General features: G+C 54.4%; 6 protein-coding genes across 6 annotated transcripts; 1 reads left to right on the top strand and 5 right to left on the bottom strand.

Moving 5' to 3' along the window:
• Positions 1-385: 385 nt before the first annotated feature.
• Positions 386-2,049, bottom strand: ASPACDRAFT_74005 (rRNA 2'-O-methyltransferase fibrillarin family protein). The gene is made up of 3 exons (XM_020204098.1): positions 1,721-2,049; positions 1,355-1,500; positions 386-1,294 (listed from the first exon to the last, which is right to left on the bottom strand). The coding sequence occupies exons 1-3, from the start codon at positions 1,803-1,805 to the stop codon at positions 584-586; spliced, it is 942 nt and encodes a 313-aa protein (XP_020060727.1). The 5' UTR covers positions 1,806-2,049; the 3' UTR covers positions 386-583.
• A 406-nt stretch (positions 2,050-2,455) lies between these two features.
• On the bottom strand, positions 2,456-3,273 carry ASPACDRAFT_37948 (uncharacterized protein; the record flags this gene model as incomplete). The annotated part of the gene is made up of 2 exons (XM_020200369.1): positions 2,456-2,953; positions 3,019-3,273. The coding sequence occupies 2 exons, from the start codon at positions 3,271-3,273 to the stop codon at positions 2,456-2,458; spliced, it is 753 nt and encodes a 250-aa protein (XP_020060728.1).
• Positions 3,274-6,117: 2,844 nt separating this feature from the next.
• ASPACDRAFT_74007 (CCAAT displacement transcription factor COY1) lies at positions 6,118-8,830 on the bottom strand. The gene is made up of 4 exons (XM_020204099.1): positions 8,619-8,830; positions 8,381-8,548; positions 7,474-8,324; positions 6,118-7,419 (listed from the first exon to the last, which is right to left on the bottom strand). Exons 1-4 carry the CDS (start codon positions 8,752-8,754, stop codon positions 6,262-6,264), a joined length of 2,313 nt encoding a protein of 770 aa, XP_020060729.1. The 5' UTR covers positions 8,755-8,830; the 3' UTR covers positions 6,118-6,261.
• An 889-nt stretch (positions 8,831-9,719) lies between these two features.
• ASPACDRAFT_19940 (putative TGF beta receptor associated protein 1) lies at positions 9,720-13,448 on the top strand (the record flags this gene model as incomplete). Its single annotated transcript, XM_020198911.1, has 3 exons — positions 9,720-9,876; positions 9,942-12,511; positions 12,567-13,448. 3 exons carry the CDS (start codon positions 9,720-9,722, stop codon positions 13,446-13,448), a joined length of 3,609 nt encoding a protein of 1,202 aa, XP_020060730.1.
• A 187-nt stretch (positions 13,449-13,635) lies between these two features.
• ASPACDRAFT_108870 (fasciclin domain-containing protein) lies at positions 13,636-15,414 on the bottom strand. The gene has a single exon (XM_020195331.1). The coding sequence runs from the start codon at positions 15,334-15,336 to the stop codon at positions 13,699-13,701; it is 1,638 nt and encodes a 545-aa protein (XP_020060731.1). The 5' UTR covers positions 15,337-15,414; the 3' UTR covers positions 13,636-13,698.
• Positions 15,415-15,550: 136 nt separating this feature from the next.
• Positions 15,551-16,948, bottom strand: ASPACDRAFT_108872 (putative small nuclear ribonucleoprotein (LSM7)). The gene is made up of 3 exons (XM_020195332.1): positions 16,239-16,948; positions 16,089-16,160; positions 15,551-16,030 (listed from the first exon to the last, which is right to left on the bottom strand). The coding sequence occupies exons 1-3, from the start codon at positions 16,474-16,476 to the stop codon at positions 15,903-15,905; spliced, it is 438 nt and encodes a 145-aa protein (XP_020060732.1). The 5' UTR covers positions 16,477-16,948; the 3' UTR covers positions 15,551-15,902.
• Positions 16,949-18,251: the final 1,303 nt, after the last annotated feature.

Below are 18,251 nucleotides of genomic sequence, written 5' to 3' on the forward strand. Positions count from 1 at the left end.
GGTTCGAGCGGAGAGGATTCCAATAAGTAGCACATCCCACGGCTCCACGCCCGCGGATCGACTATCCTGCGTTTCCATCAATCACCACAATCTGATTGACCGGAGCCTGTTGATTTGAGTTGAACGCAGCAAGTCCGAACCCGGTGGCTGGTCATTCACTCCATCGGCACATAATCCGACTGCCGAGCTAGCCTACGACCGGACAACCGGCGAAAGTCCGATTTATCAAACTTGGGTCCACGCATACGCAGTGCTATCATATATTGCGTTCTCCGCATGACATATCGCCACAGATCTAAGATATCTACATGCACCCGAGGCAAGGGTTACCCTCGTCAATTAAGCAGTCAACAAGCTAGAGCATACATTTAGACCAACCAGATATCGTAACCCTCGAATTTCTGTCTTAAGAAGTACATTTAGGGAAACCTAAGCAAGGACACGATTTGATAGAGCGACCAATATAGAGAAAAAAAAAGTTGAAGCATTTCAGCATATCACGGAACACTCGACGCCGGTTGTAAAGAGCATAAATAATTAAAACATGAGAAAGCAGACCACCAGATTCTTTTGTTCTTTAAATTCATGCAGAGCGCTTGTAGATACCAGACACTATACAGTGGTCACGTTCGAAGGGCTCCAAGGTCAGCTGCTCCTTGGGCTTGATTCTCTCCTCTCTCATCTTCTGGACTTCGCGGGCGAACACAACCTCGGGCTTGGCGGTACTGTCGATACAGTTGGCCTTGACGGAGACGATGACACCACCCTCGTTCTTGAGGAACATGTGGGCGTTCAGGCCGACGATACGGGCCTGGTCGGGCTGGGCAACATCGGCGAAGATGACGTCGACCATGGGGACGAGCATGCGGTAGCGGAGAGGGTGTCTGGCGTCCTCGACAATGGGGATGACGTTGGTGCGGTGGGTGGCCATGCCGATCAGGTCACGGCCGGAACGGTGAGAGAACTCAACAGCGTAGACGTTACCGGTAGGGCCGACGATATCGGCAACGTGGGAGACGGAGGTACCGCTGGCGGAACCGAGATACAGGACCTTGGAGCCAGGGCGCATGTAGATGTCATCGAGACCACCCAGGATACCGGCAGCCAACTTGGAACGGAAGGGGTTCCAGACACGGTACTCGGTCTTGGTCACAGCACCATCCTGCTCGGCGGGAGACTCGACGGCAATGCGCTTCTCACCGTAGACAGCCTCTCCGGGAGTAAGGTTCTTGGTGACGAGCAAATCTTCCTTACCACCACGGGCAACAAAGACACCGGCGTGACGGTGGGGCTCCTACGCAGAGGGTGTCAGTTCACAAATTCGTTCCGCCGTGAGAGCAAGGGAAACACTTACGATGATGACCTTGGCACCACCTCTGGCACCGCTAGCACCACCGCGGCCACCACCACGGGGACCACCGCGACCACGGGGAGCACCACGGCCGCCACGGCCACCACCACGGGGGCCACCACGACCACGGCCACCGCTACCAAGACCGCCTAGAGACCGCGAACAGAACGAATTAGCATCACTATCCCCCAGAAGGATACCGCAGGTCAGTGTCGAGTATGTCCGCTTTCGAGAGCAAAGCACACGAAATCAAGTCTGAAGATACAGAGCATGGAATCACTGTGTCGCAATCATGCTGGCACACACACACACACACACAAAAAAAGTCTGCTCAGTCCCAGGTTGGAGTTGGAGTTGTCGTGAACAAACCTCTGCCACCGCGACCACCACCACCACCGCCACGAGGGCCACCGCGACCACCACCGCGTCCTCCTCTAGGGGCACCGAAACCCATTGTGTAAGTTGTATGTGTCGAAAAGTGTTGACGGAGATAAAAGATCAAATGCTATCAGCCGGAAAAAATTTGGCTGATGCTCGAGTTTGCGGTTGAAGAAAAACTTCCGTAGGTATCGAGAGACAGTAATATCCGTTCGGAAGGATGAGAAAAAGAAATCGGAATAGGGCGAAGTGTCGAGGAGCTTAAATCAAAGACTTTTTGTCTAAAAATCGTCTCCGCACTGGCGTTCAGTGTTCGGTCGCGGCCGTGCTGCTCGTCGTTGTTGCGGTCGAGATTTTTCAGTCGGAGCCTTGGGAATCTTTCGAAAATCAGGAAGCGCTATGGCGGTTCGGGTCTAGCGCCTCACTGCTGCTGTGGGCACTCTAATCACGTGATCCAGCAGAATAGCGAGATCACCTGATCGTGACAGCCCTGCCAATCGGAGGTTGCCTTCGCGGTCCGTCCATCAACCTTACGTAGTACGGCTGCAGTACTAAGAATTCCCGGCGCTTACAGAAACACTGTTAACAAGTTTCGGCCGGGACATTTTACGTTTCAGAAGTTCATTTGTGGTCATCAGATTGTGTACTCGTTACTGTTGATCATCTGTTCAGAATTGGACTATTTACATCTCCAACGCATCAAGCATCACCCCCAACATCGGAACATCACGACTCGCCATAGAAGTAATACAGCGCCGCATATTGAACTGTGAAAGTCGACTGCATGTTCTTGCACGTGTCCGGCGCAGCGCCCGAGACGGTCGTCACCCGATAGACACTCTTGTACTCTCCGACGGTCCCGTCGATCGAGGTGAGATAGAGCCACGGGACAGCCCCGGTGCTGCCCTTGACAGCATCGGAGGGGGCGTCAACAGAGCTTTGTTTCTTGGTGATGGCGATGCCGTTCTGCTGGGTGGCCGTGGTGTCGAGGTTGAAGACCGGAGTCGAGGTACCTTCGAAGTAGTGGTGGCCCAGAAGGTCCAGATTCGCCGGAGGGAGGGCGTCCTCCTCCACGCTGGGCAAGGAGATCTTGTACGCCAGGTCTGGCAGCTGCTCCAGCAGGGTCGGATAGTTGGCTGCAATGCAGGTTGCATTGTAAAGGCGTGCCACGGCGCCGATGGCTACCGGCGTGGAATTCGAAGAGGAGGTCGCACAGGTATAGTTCTATGGAGGCTGTTAGCTTGGGGGGACTGTTGTCGCAATCGGCTGGGTAATGATCGGATACTAACCTGGGTGCCACGTCCGACGGCCACGTAGAGTGGCGTCAAGCCAGAGGGAGATGGGAGGTTCGATGCGTACGATGGTAGCGAGATCTTGGATGTGTCACAGGTCGTTGCGCTAATAGCAACCTTCTCGATCTCCTTGCTCACCTCCCCGAGGAATGAGGCCATTTCTTCAGAGTAGTCGTATATATCGTCCAGCCATGTGGGAGCTGCAAGAGCGCCTGCAGCGAAGCATGCGAGGAAACAAAGACTGGGCCGCATCTTGATTGGTATGCCAGGCACTTTCTATGTTCAGATGTGAATGGGTATCGATGTGACTGAGATGAGGAATAGCAAGGAACGTCAACGGTATCGAAGGACCGGCACAATCTATGTGGTGGACAGATTAATGAAATTATGCTCACGAGCAACGTCCCAGACGGACTCGCAAGTTCAAAGGACAGAGCGGAGTGGGTATAATGGAAAATCACAACGGTTGCAGAGAAGAAGGCAGGCAACGAGGCCGCATGGCCACGACGGGATATATACTGCAAGACATGATGTATGCTCGGACACGGCGCTAGACAGCATGTGCAGGAAGTCGAAGCATTGAACCGGCTTTTCGAAACCCACAATTGCTGTATGCTATAAACAGCCTTCGATTCACAGGGATTCTCAAGCCGCCCGTGGGGAGGAGCCGATATCGCATTCGGTCATTGGCCCATGGATGCGCCGGGAGAGGATCCTTCAGGCCCTCCGCAAAAAGAGTCATTGAAGACTTCGCAGTACGTAGTGCCAGCAGCGACAACAAAGGTCACCACACGAAACACGGCCGTTTCACCCAGCGTCTGCGCTGCAGAATGCCAGGTGGTCGTCGTCCACCATGATTGGAATATCTGCGGATCGGGGGCCTGCAGGCTTGTCTGGCTGGACGATGGTGATTGGCGCCAGCCTCTCAATATATTCCGCTTTAATCTATCGACAGCTAAGAATAGGAGGGATGGATAGATGGGATATGCATGTTGGAAGACTAATATCTCACCGAAGGCGGGGTCGGCGCTTAAAAGCAGAGCGCTTCTACTAGAATCTTACCCATGCGGGTTAGCCTGCAGACTCCCGCCAGATTCCACCACTGGCCCGACTAGCAGCCCCCCCAGTCAATCTTTAAATCGTCGGTCAAGACGGCAATGGCACTGTAATTTACGGGGCGGTTCTATTCTTGATCCGTTCGCTTCGGCTTTAGTTATTTTTGGATGTGCCAATGCTACCCAAGTTGCAGTCAGGAGTCCTGAGCGCTGCCCTAACTTATCTATAGCATGCGGGTACTATTTCACCTAGACCGCGGTTGATAACGATGCGTGCCCTAATTGCGCTCGCCATTGTCACACCTTGATCTGTACAGTACATCATGAGTATATGGCTTAAATCATGCTCATGACATGAGTCGTATACTAGGCAGGCTGGACTCCACAGGAAGAACAACTGGTCCGGTCGAGTGGCAGCATAGGCAGGCACACCTGAGAATTAGAGTAGTCTCCGACTTAGTCTGTGATGATTGAGCATCCATCAATGTTACAGTCCATTGCTTGTTGACAATCTCATGGACGTGTTGCTCGATCCGGTCGAGGGAGAGTGAAGAAGTTCGAATTAAAAATAGAACCATCACCGACGCCATCTGCAAGATAGAGCAGGGGGGAGGAATCATCCAAGTTCCTATCCACAATCATCTCGCCACTATGCTACAGTACCACCTCTGAAGTGTCTTCCAGGGATCTCGCCGTTCGCAAAACAGCGCCAGGCTCCTTTTCAGAGAGATTGGAGAACCCTGGAACACATGATTCTGATATCAACATCCTTTCATCTGGCAAGCTCACTCAAATATGTAGATCCCTGACATACAATGAGATGATGAAAGGCATTCATTTGTACGTCTGCGTCGTTCAGAGTCTCAATGTTGCTCACTTGACAAGGTCCTGAGTTTCCCTTTCCGACAATTTCTGGGCGCCTAGTCCCCCAAGAGGGGTTCTTCAAACCGTCTCGGAGCCATATAGTAGTCGGACCTCCGCGGGGCTTCATTGCAAGCCAGCACGAGACTTGGGAAAAGGTCTGATCGCAGGTGGCCCACCTCCTCTATCTCGCTTGACTCGGTGGATTGAGTTCATCGCGACCCTGCTCCGCACTTTTTCTGGCTTGGATCGTGAAGTCACTTGCGGTCATCCGAGCCGGGGGAGTCGCCATAACTTGTCACTGCTCGAGCTAGTGGATGAGCCATGGCTATCTAACAGGTTGCATGATCCTGTGACTCTGAGTGTGTGTGTGATACCTCTCCTGTTCATGGTGCATAATCAAGAATTGGGGCGATGTGACCTTACGCTTCAAGAGATGTTTCAATGGCCCTTCATTGTGGTATGGTATCCGGTAGCTACCTCTAGAGTGCAGTGGGAAATAGTCGAAGGTGACTGAACAGGACAAGAAGACAGACAAGAACCTGATGATCAACCCACCCCTTTCCGGCCATCCACATGCCGGTGGTCCCTTTTTGCCCCTGACAGCGTGGTTGTACATTGTTTTCTTGTGGGTTGCACTGGCTCTTGGGATGTGGTTCATCCGCGGTCATCGTCCATGCATCCACCCATGCAGTATTCATGTTCGTCACACCTTCGAATGGAAGGAACGCTAGCTTACCCACTGCCTAACCTGTGTTTATATTCCTACCGTTGTCGCAGGGGTATGAATTGACCTGTTGATTCATGTCGACTTCATCTGAGGTTTGCCAATGCCGTTATCTGGTAAGGAAAGTATGCTGATGCTGGCCATTGATGTCACTATTTCCTGTCACTTGGAGGTGTAAACAGTGCACAGTATACAACATCAGATTTGCACTCCTGAATTGCATCTATACCAGTCTCAGGGTTCTCATCAAATCGCGCAACAAACGTATCACATGTCATTCGCACGCTTACACTCTATATCACAGATAATGCGGCTGGCAGTATCTAGTCTGCTCTTACTAGTGGAGAGGGCGTGATATAAAAAGAAACACACGCTACTCTAGTCGTCTACGTCTACCGACGGACTTCCGGACCGACGGGCATTATTCGGAGGGTTGAGACCGACCAGCATGAAGCGATAATGATATCGACACTGTATGTAGGCCTTGCGTATTCACATCAAACAAAAGAGAAATCCAATTCATGACCGTGACCTGGACCCAACAACGCCCTTGATAGAATACAGAAACGTATGTGGCAAGACTCCACGTGCCAGATCTCAGTTGACGCCGGCTTGGCTGAAGCCCTCTTGTCGCCAATCATCCCCATGTAACTGTTGGCCTGCGTAACTGCCCCCTCCGGCGCCGCTTCCGCCTCCCCCACTGCCTCCACCGGCCATTGCTGCCGCAGCGGCGGCACCTAGACTTGCGGCGCTATGTTTCTCGATCTCCACGGAGCTCATCATGTACAGCATGACAAAGATCAAGACATGTAGAGCCACGCAGTATCCAGCGAAGAGATTGCGGCTGGTCCGGTTGGCGAGGATGATGCGCGTCAACGAGAATACAATCCGCTCGGGCAAGGACATGCGCTTGTATGCCCGCGCAGACTCGCGGCCACGGAAGGCTGCAAAGGGTGAGATCTGGGCTTCGTAGGCGAATTGATAGCGGTCTAGAGAGTGTCCCGACGGAGTGTCTGCACTGGCGTGGATGGAGGAAGTGTTCGGCTTGTTCGCGTACGCAGATGCGGATGACGATCCACCCGGACCGCGGTTGTATGTCGACACGTAGCGAGTCTTCTCATAGAGGCTGAGGTTGTCCTTTTGCAGAGAAGCAACTTCCTGTCTCAGGGACTTTACCGTGCCGTACAGCTTGGACAGCTCTTCCTCTAGCTCGGCATTCTTCTTCTTGAAGCGATCACGCTGCGCTTGGATCATGGGCAAGAGACCGGAGCCTCCGCCAACGGCCTCGCCTGCCCGGATGGAGTCCATAGTGTTGGCAGATGCAGCGGACTGATCGAAGCCTGAGATGATAGAAGATGTAGGTGACACCGCCCCTCCTCTCCGGGATGAGTGGGGGTATTTAGACGTATAAGTTCCGGCAACGGACATAGCTGATGATGGGAACGCATTTGCGGCTTCCTCTTGTACACGGAGAAGGTCGTTCTCCAGTGTCGTGGACAGTTTCTGGGACTTTTCGAGCTCCTCTTTGGTTGTCGAAAGATCGGCCCGCAGGGCCTCGAGCTGACCCTGGAGGTCCCGGTGTGAGACACGCAAGATGGTGAGCTCGTCAGTCAGTTTCTTGTTCCTAGCGAGCAATAGTTGCTCCAGGCTATTTTTGGAGCCCTCCTTTGCCTTGGTTGCTGTGCCGTTGGTAGGGCTCGTGGAGTCCGCAAAACCTCCAGCTTCGTCATCATCTCCCGGCGAGAATTCGATAGACTTGTCCAACGTCAGTGGCGATCACCCCACTTGGATTTGATGTATGATGCTTACCTTGATCATCTCCAATTCTCGACGAATATCTTCGTAGTCGGCGACCTTTTCCAATCTCGAGCGCAGTTCTTCCTTCTCGGCAGTGGCACTCTTGATCTGTCTCTCGGCTTGGGAGTACTTCGACTCCCAGGAGTGTCTCTCGGACTCTCTGTCAAACCGAGCCGCATCCAATTTGCGTAGGAGAGAAGAATTCTCGGATTGCAGACGCAGGTATGCAGGGTCATCCTCCACCGAGGCAGCTTGTTCGGCCTGAGAATGAGAGACGGCCTGAGCCAGCTCGAGCCTGAGTTGTTCGTTTCGTGCCTCTACCTCTGCTAGACGCAAGCTTGTCTTCTCTAACTCCGCGGAAACCAGCTCCAACTCAGCGGCACTAGCACCATGCTGAACGCCTTCGCCCTCATCGCCATCTTGTCCCAGTCGCTGTGATACCTCGTAGCTCGCTTTGAGTTCCTTGACCAAGCGCTCCTGATGCTCCACCTTCTCCTCCAAGCTTTTCTCCTTGGCAGTCCAGTTGTTGGTCTTCTCCGACAACACCGCTGACCAGGACTCCTCAACCTCTTTGATCTTCGTTTCTTGGCTCTCCTCTAGTTTTCTCCGAGCTGTCCGCTCTTCCTCCAGGCGCTTTTCAGTATCCTCGAGCTGCGATGTAAGGCGATCGACGGACCCCTGTAGTTGGTCCCGCTCGGAGGTCAATTTGGGGACGGTTTCCTCGGAATGAAGCAGAGAATCGACGGACGCTTCGAGAAGCGGGTACGGGTCGGGTGCTTCGGAGAGAGACGAGTACAACTGTAGGAACGCGGACGAGGAGGCTTTCCCCTGATTTGTCAAGAGATCGATAAAGCTCTGATAAGCTATACAGTATGTTAGCCGTGACGCAATGGAGATCCGCAGTGTCAACGCAGCCGACCTTTCAAGAGACCCTTGTATTCCGCCAATTTCGAGGCATCATCCAATTTCCGGAAGTGCTTTGTCTTCTGGGCGAGATCCTTCCTCTGCACGAGGGCGTCGCGTTGCTGCGCAACGATATCCCCAGCGGTACTATCTAGCTTGGCGACGGCGTTGGCGAGATCGATGCCTGATAGAGACCAAAGAGATTAGCGCTTCGCTTTTCGGGCTGTGTTTGATGGGGAGACGGTGCGAGATACCTCTCCAGGCTGCGATGGCCCGCTGGAACTTGTTTGCGCCCTCGGGAAGCTTGCCGGTGGTGGCCTTTTCGGCCTCGTGGCCCTCCTGAGGACTAGTCTCAGGGACAATGGCTTCCGTGATGGCGAACGCATCCATTTTTGCGTGTAAAGAACTTGACCCGCCTGAGTGTTCCAGTAGATAGTACAGCAACCCCCATCCGACACTGCACCCGGAATTACCGCTTTTTCTGGATGAGAGACAACCGAATTAATGAAGCCAGTTAACGTAATGCGATGCGGAGGCACGGCGACTCCGATCGGCCCGATGATCTTCCGGATAACAACAATCGGGCAACGTCAGATGGATAGTGGACGATAAAGACTATCAGATGGCTCAGTTCATGAAAGTAAAGAGAGACTCTTGCTTATTAGCTTAGGAGTTGGTGCGGTGTGGGAAAAGAAGGTGAGGCTCGCGATGACCACTGACTCAACGCTGTCTCCCTTGTGTCTCCGTACAATGCAGATCAGATCGATTGTCAGATCTTGCTCCTGTCTACTTATTTATAGTAATCATTGCACACGTTCGTCTCGGCCAAGTCAATGATAGCTGTTGACAGGAGGACGTGTCTGGTTAGAATCCTACGACATATCACATGTGCGGCTTATGTCGATCTTTACCATCATCTTTTCATGCTCATGGCGAGACATGCCGGTCCAGCTTGTTTAGCATGAAAATCGCTTGTGTCATGCTCATACAGCCTGAGATTACCATCGCAAACCATATGAGGGTAGTTATGCAGCTGTCAACGGTGCCTTGCCATTGCATTAGACATACTGTTGCATGGAAGTGACTTTGGTTTATCGTAATTCATACTTCATACTTCATACTTCATACTTCATACTTCATGCCTGTTGATGGTTGACAGAAAAGGCCCACCCTGAGTCAGCACCAGGCTAAGCCAACCCCGGCTCGGGCCCACCGCCTAGGCAGGCAGTCCCATACTACTCCGAGGTCCTTCAGTTGTAGTGAACGCCCGCCCGCCAAAACACCCGGAAGCTTCCCAAGTTCCTGACCAACCCCTCAACAACAATTCCTCTTACGACACTGGAGCTGGTCTCATCATGGTGTCTGAAGAGGAGGGCGTCAGCCCGCGCAAACGGCGGAAGATCAGCCCTCCCAAGGCAGCTCCATATGTTCTGCGATCGCTGTTTGATCAGGTTCCCTTGAATCCCGACGATAACGATGACGAAGTCCACATCACTACTGTTGAGTATTGGAGTAAGTGCTTTGGGGCCTCTGCCATTGAGTATCCACACGTTCTTTTCTGACGAATTCTCTGCCAGATGACAATCTATACATTGGAACATCTGCCGCCGAGATTCTTCACTTCGTCTGCCTTCCACCGGACCCCTCGGACAAGTCGAACGAACCGTCGTTTATCCTAGCTTCCCGATTACCGATTCCCTTTGCCAACACCACATCTACGGCGACCAAGTCGCTTGGGATACAACATATTCTCTTGTTACCAGCTGTCAACAAGGCTTGTGTCCTATGCAATGGGACTGTCACCTTCTACATGCTACCGGAGCTTAGTCCGGCTTTCGGGAATACCAAGGTCAACAATTGTTCCTGGATCGGAGGAGTGGATCTTAACACGGGCGCGGATGAGCAGAGTGAGCAAGTGGTCATGATCGCGGCGCAGAATCGTACTATGCTAGTGAGGATCGGGGAGGAAGCCCGACGTATCAGGAACATCGAATTTCCTGGATGCCTGGTCGCCGCGCGCAGAGGGATCATCGCCTGTGCCGCAGATGCACACTCGTACTCCCTCGTCGATGTGGAGAACCAGCAGAAAATACAGCTGTTTCCCATCTCTTTCTCGAACGAGAACTTCGAACCCAACCAAGTCCAAGATGTGTCGACAGCTCCGCCCTTGAAGTCGCCGACCTCCCCGTTCTTCGCCCATTCGCCCACCTCAGAGAGCCATTTGTTTGAAAGGAGCTTCAGCTCAAATACAAAGTCTGGCCTGTTGCAACCACACGGACACAAGCGATCAGGCTCAGCCACCTCGGAACTCTCGCCCGAGTCGGGAACACCAAGACGCTCGCTATCGAAAGAGCGCGCAGGGAGCGCATCTCCCAGGCGAAGTATGGAGAACCCACCGCATGATCCAGAATCCAGCTCGGAGGAAAGGAAACCACTTCCCCCTCTTCCAAAGCCGACGCAACTGAGGCCCCATATTCTCTCGCCGACCCCGTCGGAATTTCTGCTTGTGAGGGGCACGGACGAGTCGGAGCCTGGAGTCGGTATGTTTGTCAACATTGACGGCGACGTGGTTCGTGGCACAATCACCTTTCACCAGTATCCGGAATCCATCATCATTGATAAAGGCAACGAGAACAACATGATTCATTCGCCCGACAACACCCATGAAGAACTGCTGCTTGCAGTGATAGAGGCAGAAAAGGAAGGACAACGCCGTAAGTTCCTGGAGGTTCAACTATGGGATGTCGATCCCGGGGAAGCGGACGAGCACAAAACGTGGGTTGAGATACCGTCTTCAGACGTGCAGCCGACGCATGTGGGCCTCAACCATACGATAAGTCCGAGTCAGCTGGAGATCGCCGAGATGGGCAAGCTCTTGCAGATGGTGCGCCTGAAAACGCCGTCGCTGTCACCGCATGTGCCTGCTACCGATCCGAGAACGCAGGCGTCGATCGAACAGCTACAGAAAGAAAAGGAGCTATTCGAGGGCCAGGAAGGGACTGGTGAGGCCGAGCGTGGCTGGGAAGTAGAGCGCAATGCCGAAGAAGCCAAGTTTGCACGTGCCTTGGGCCAGACCCAGAGCAGTCTTATCATGTGGAATGGTAATCAGATATGGCGGGTAGTGAAGAACCCGCTAACAACGCAGCTGGATGACGCCCTACAGAGCGCCCAAGTACCGGATACAGATGGGCGTACTGTTCTCAAGCGGGATGGCATCACAGACGTCATCGATCTTGTTCAGGCTGCAGAGCCCAAGTCCGAATCCGAATTTCTAGGCTTGAATTACCTGAAGCAGAAAGCTAGTCTGCTTCTGTTTGGTGATCTGATTCTCATGGATGCAAAACACAGGGATGAGGCCACTGTAGACGCTACGGAGCGAGCTCTCATTGTGGGAAACCTGGACCCCCGCATTCCGCTCCTGTTGATCCCACTATTGCGACGAGAGGTCCTGCAGAGCCCGCAAGGGATCTGGATACACGCGGGCTTGGCGGAGATCACAGAGAGTTACGTGCAGCGGCTGGACAAGGCTGCGGGCGACGGAGCCTCGGACAGTGCCGTGCTGGATATGATCAAGAGGTTTCTGTTCTCCTGGCAGCAGAAGAGGGGTTACGGAAGTATCACCGATGAGACCTACGTCTTCGACAGCGTCGACGCGGCTTTCCTGCACTTACTCCTGGAACAGGACGCACAACTCGCGCCTGAACAACGATCTAGCTCTCCGTTACGCATTGAACTGAACAGGCTTGTGGATAATTGGAAGGGCAATCTGGACCGCGCAGTGGCGCTCTTGGAACAGTATCGACGACTGTTCGTTTTGAGCCGACTATATCAGAGCCAGAAGATGTCTCGCAATGTCCTGAAAACATGGCGCAGGATCATCGACGGTGAAGAAGATCTGGGCGGCGAAATCACGATTGCTGGTACGGAGGCACAGATGCGCCGGTACCTGGTCAAAATCAAAGACATTCAGCTGGTGGAAGAGTACGGGGCGTGGCTTGCCCAGCGCAACCCCAGCCTGGGCATACAAGTATTCTCTGATGGCACGAGCAGAGTCAAGCTGGAAACTGCCGATGTCGTGGCACTTCTCAAGCAGCAAGCACCTAACGCCGTCCAAGCATACTTGGAACACCTGGTCTTTGCCAGAAATGTGAGTAGCGCCGTTCGTACTTCGACTAAGCTTTCTCTGACTGATTCTCTTCCAGCTCACACAATACGCGGAGGACCTGCTGGCGTACTACCTTGATTCAGTCCTCTCCGTACTGGAGACGTCGCCGTCAGCACGAGCTTCTCTCTCCGAATCCTACTCCACCTACCGCGCTCTGAGCGCTCCGAAACCGACCTACATGAATTTCATCACGGTGAACACTCCCTCAGAACCATGGTGGCAATCCCGCCTCCGGCTCCTTCAGCTCCTCGGCGGCGGCAGCACCGGAGGCAGCCAGTTCACCTCGATGCCGTCGCGCACCTTCACCTTCTCCATCCCTGCTGTTCTGGCTCGGATCGAACCTTTCCAGAACGAGCTCGTCTCGGAATCCATCATTCTCGACGGTCTTCAGGGCCGCCACCGCGAAGCTCTTCATCTCCTCACGCACGGTCTCGGCGACTACGATTCAGCCATCCGATACTGTCTCTTCGGCGGCCCGCAGGCCACCAGCAGCTCGTCGTCCTTCGCGGACCGATCGCAGCAGAGCGAACTCTTCCGATTTCTGCTGGACGAGTTCCTGAAGATTCAGGATTCGTCTGAGCGCATCGAGCGGACCAGCGATCTTCTGGGCCGGTTCGCGGCGTGGTTTGACGTCGGGGAGGTTCTGCGGATCATCCCGGACGAGTGGAGCGTCGATATCCTGGGCGGGTTCCTGGCGCACGTGTTCCGGGTGCTGGTGGCGGAGGGCAGGGAGGTGCGCATCGAGCGAGCGCTGAGCGCGGGGCTGAACCTGCGGGTGGGGACGGAGTATATCGAGGGGGTGGAGAAGGTGGGCGCCTGGGTCGAGGATGGAGATGGATTGCGGCGGGTAAAGGACCGGCCGGTAGTACGCGAGGAGGAGACCGAGGAGTTCGGGGATATTGTGGAAGCGGACAGCTGATGATGACGACCACGATGTTTGTTGTATATATGACTTGTATATAGGTATGCCATAGCCATGAAGCCTTGTACCGATCACGTTTTACAATCCGATCAGTGAGAGATGGAATGAATCATGTAGCATTTTGGTCGACATATCAACAATCCGCATAACCCTAATACATGGAGAAGGCTTCCCGGGGGAGAACCCCGGACCCCCCTTCTTTTCAACTCCCCAGTAACCTCAACCATAAATCACAGAAGATGAGGAACTACAACTCCAAAAGATCATGCAGCTGCCCCCAAACCACCTCCTCCCCCTCCCCCTCCCCCTCTCCATCCTCAGACTCCAAATCCACCAAGCCCTGCAACCTCCCCACCAGCTCTTCAACCGTCATCTCCCCATAACTGTCCCCATAACTATCTCCCTCGCACCTAGGAACAATGACCGAACGGGTAAGAACATGCCCGACCCCATCCGCGACCACCAAATCCCTCACCCCCGCCCGCTGCCCAGAAACAGTCACGCTCCCCCACGGCCCCAAATTCGCCACCTCGACCGGCACCGTCCGCCCCTCCAACAGCGTCTCCAAATCAAAGTGCTTCAGCCCATGCACCGCCTCGATCTCCCCATGGCTTGTATACTCCACATCCGAGTAGAGCGTGCGATGCGGCACGAGATGGTACTTCAGCAGCGCGCGCAGGTACGGCGTCCCATGGTCCGAGAACAGGAAGGCGTTGAGCTTGTACCCCAGTGCGCTGAAGGCGCGGTTCGTGGGGAGGAAGTATGTTCCCCCTCGGCCTTTGGCTTTCTCGTGGGATATGGGGGATGGGGAGGAGGGGGTGGGAGGGTTGGTTGTTGGTTTCGGGTGGGGGTCTCCGGGGCTGGGTTTGGGTTTGGGTTTGGGGGAATGGTGGCAGTGGTCGGAGTGGTTGAGCTGGGCTGCCAGACCGGTGCGGTGGAGGGCGAGCGTCAGGGTGCTGAATTGCGTGGGCACGATGGTCGTCAGCGTCAGCAGGGATGGCGGCGGGAGCAAGATCGCGTCGATCGTGTAGAGGAGCCCGTTGGCCGCGCGTTTGTCGGTCGCCAGGATGCGGCTGTAGTGGTTCAGGGTCGGGCCGTGCAGCGTGGTGCTAATGCTGAGGCGTTGCGGGAGGTTGTCCTGCTCGTTGTCGTTGTCGTTGTCATTGTGGGGACTGCTCAGGGCTGCGTCGGGCTTAGGGCTGAGCAGCCGCGAGGTCAAGAGGGTCGGCAGCGTGTGGGCGTGGAAGAGCTCGGCGGGCGTGTACACCGCGGAAACGAGGTGGTATTTCAGCACCGCGCGGATGAGCTCTGGGGGTGGTTTGTGGTGGTGGTGATGGTGGTCGTCGTCGCCGTCTCCGTCATGGCTGTCGCTGTCATCGTGGTGACGGTGTCGGTCGTGGTGGTGATGCGGGATCTTGGCAAACGCTTCGTCGGTGGGCGCGAAGAAGGTGAGGTTGGCGGCCGTGCGGTTCAGCAGCTCCACCAGATGCGAGTCGTCGTGGACGATGCGGGCCAGGATTGTGGTGTGAGGATTCTCGGAGATCAGATTGTACAGCGACTTGTTGGAGGGCGGGTGGTGCGGGTACGGCGGCGGAGACGGCCGGCGGAAGGGCGGCGGAGGAGGAGATGATAGGTGCTGTTCCTCGTGGGGTTTGGTCTCCGCTGCTACCTCATCGAACCACGAGGTAATCTGCTGGACGGGCGAGTAGGTTTCCACCGCGGACTCGAGGAGCGAGAGGAGGTCGAATAACTGGTGGTCGTGCGCCTCGTGCTCCTCTTGCAGGTCTGGCTTCGGTTCGTCGAGGATCGCCTGCTGCTTGGGTGGGATTAGAAAGGCGGATGTCAGCGGAAGAGCCGCGACGGCCCAGTGTTGGAGATGCTTCATTTTGGTTTTGGCCTCGTGCGGAGATGGGCCGTAAGCAAATATCTACATTTTAAAAAGCCTCGTGAAGGAGAAGAGGGGCGGGTGATATTATACTTGACAAAAGTCGAATATACTTCCGACCAGCTGGGATGATAGGTTGGGCACGGGCTTCTAGACCGGGCGGTGCAACGCCGAACTCACCCGTCATCACCGCATTCCCTGCCGTGATGTCATGACATGTCACTTCGAAGCTTAAAGGTCGTTAATTTCATTCATCTTTCTTTCTAGTTACTCATTCTGCTGCAATCATGGCCTATGACTTGACCAGTGCATGCAAGCTCATTTTCAGGTACTGTACAGTCACTGCTCGAAGCACGAAGCACAAAGCACATCTGGTATATCTTTTCATCTGCTTTCGTAAATGGGATGACTCCTTCTCGACCAGTAGAGGCCTTGATCGATCAACTCAACTGGGGTTACTCGGCCTTAGGTCTAGCCGGGCATCGAGGCCATCAACCTCAGCCGTCATCAAGTCATGGTCGATGCTCTTCAAATCGTATTACATGGAATCACCACCCACGGAACCCTTACTCCTCCGGCTGCACGAAAGGATTGGCGATCTCCTCGCTGCCATCGGCCGGGGAGATCAACACAATCAGCGTACCACGGGCCACGATCAACCCCAGCGAGCGCGTGGTCTCGTTGCCTTCGTCATCTGTCCCCCCTCCCGTTAGTCAAGCTGGCATATTAACCTAGATGAGGGGGAAACCTACCACGCATGCCTTCCTTGACATCGTCCAGAACCAAGTTCATCAATTGGTCGTAGCCCTTCAGGATACCAGTGACTGGGGAAGGGATGTCAGTTCGTAATCTGCCGGGATGCTGACCAAGCAGCTGACAAGGAAGTCAAAAAGCAAACTCACCTTCACGGCCTCCGTTGAACTTGACGCGCACCTCCTTGTCCATGTACTTGTTCAGATCCAGGATGTTCTCCTTCTTGGGCTTCTCTTGCTGCTGCTGCTGCTCGCGGTGCTCGCGGTGCTCGCGGTGGGCACCGCCACCTGCACCGCCACCGCGGCCCTGCCCGCCACGGCCGCCAGACCGGTCACCGTAACCTCCGCCGCGGCCGCGACCTCCTCGGAATGAGCCTCGTTCGGACATGGCTTGGCTGTATTGGAGGGGGGGGAGGAATGAATCAATTGAATTGCGTGTTAAGAGGGGCTAATGTATACTGGACTGATCGAGTGTCCAATTACAGCGGCGTGGATTAGATAATGATGCACGTGCCGTGACCTCAGTAGTAACTTAAGTTACTAACTCAAAGAGAGAGTGAGAGGGGAAGGGGGGAGGGAGGGGCCAGCACCAGAAAATGGAGTCGTTGGGATTTGAGAGGTGGAAAGACGGTCAATCTGTTGGAGTAACCCGGAGTGGGAGAAAATTTTCGACCCGATAAGGCGAGGGGGCAGGAAAGGGGGCGGAATGGGATGAGGTTCGGTGGATGGATGTGATTGAAGCAACAAAGGTGATATCAGTATGAGGGATTTTCCATCCGCAAAAGTTGCTTGCAGCCGCGACGGAGTAACTCCACCAGTTGTCGGTTCCCGGGCGGTGGTGGTGCGTACGCTTTTCAATGCCTTCTACCATTTGCTTTTCCGCGGCTTTCCCGCTCGACACCCACCGCCCACACTTCTTTACCGCCTTTACATCCTTTGGGGAAGGAAGGGTCGGAGTATATACGGAGTACTCATTGTCCGAAAATGATGGAGAAGAATGAGTCTCCATAAGATACCCTTGATTGATGTCTAACTTATACGCCGTTGTCTCTTACTGTTGAGTTGAAAAACTCGTTGCTTTTACATCATAGCCTCACGACTTCGTTGGTCGACTTTCAGTACCTGTATACTTACAGATATAAATAAACATCGGTGGCATAAGCTCCAGGTCACACTGATGTACTATTGACTATCAGCGCGCACACCACGCAGCAACTCATCCACCCACTTCCACTGGGTTACGACTACCAGGAATACACACAGCACGCAATTGAAACATCAAATACTAACATCTTTGTCACGAGGTGGCCAGATTATTGAAGAGTAGGAGACGGTGTTGGTCACACCGTTGACACTGACAATACCTGACCCATAGCTGACCACCGGCCCGGTCTAGCGTGGGGATTGGATATCGATGTGGCTGGAACACCGGTCAATCGGATGGATATCGGCCTGGCAACCTCGATTCCAGGCTCATTAGGCACCAATTTCAGGTCAGGCCCATGCGTGTGTCTACGGTACACCGTACTGTACGCCTTGCAGTATCATAATACCCGCCCGTCTCCTTTCCGTCAACCTCCAAGATGGGCGCACGAAGAGTGGTGGTACGGAGTCCGTGGATAGCACACGGAGAAAATCGACGATCCTCCCTCCTGCCTGGCGGAGCGCGCCTGTAGCAGCACATGGGGCGAGACCGTCGAGCTATTCGGTGGTGATCGGTCAATTAGTGAGGGAAGGACGGGGGCGGACTGTCGCTTGTTGCTTTCCCCCTCTCCCCCTATGACATCAAATCCGGAGACAGGATCCAACCGCCAGGCAACGTGTCTGTACTCTTTTCCTGTAGCCATCGTGGTACTTTCGTTCCTGAGGGTCCGTCCGCAAGGGGGCAAAAACGATGCACCCTCGCGCAGTGGGCTTGTGGATAAGCATTTTCAATGGTGGCCATTGTCACGATGGTATCGAATTGATTCGACTGTATTGGTCATGACAGTGACAAGTTACGGCTCATCCGAATGGACAGCGGAAGAGCCCGGCGGGACTCCGCCCCTGCCTGTTGCTTACGCATCCACCAGCAGGACACCCACGATGATAAGAAGATTGGGATGGATGGACATGGACTGACTCTTGTGTGGTTGGGAATTGAGGGAGGGGGTGTCCAGGGTG

This window comes from Aspergillus aculeatus, assembly GCF_001890905.1.
Source record: "Aspergillus aculeatus ATCC 16872 unplaced genomic scaffold ASPACscaffold_1, whole genome shotgun sequence".
NCBI lineage: Eukaryota > Fungi > Ascomycota > Eurotiomycetes > Eurotiales > Aspergillaceae > Aspergillus > Aspergillus aculeatus.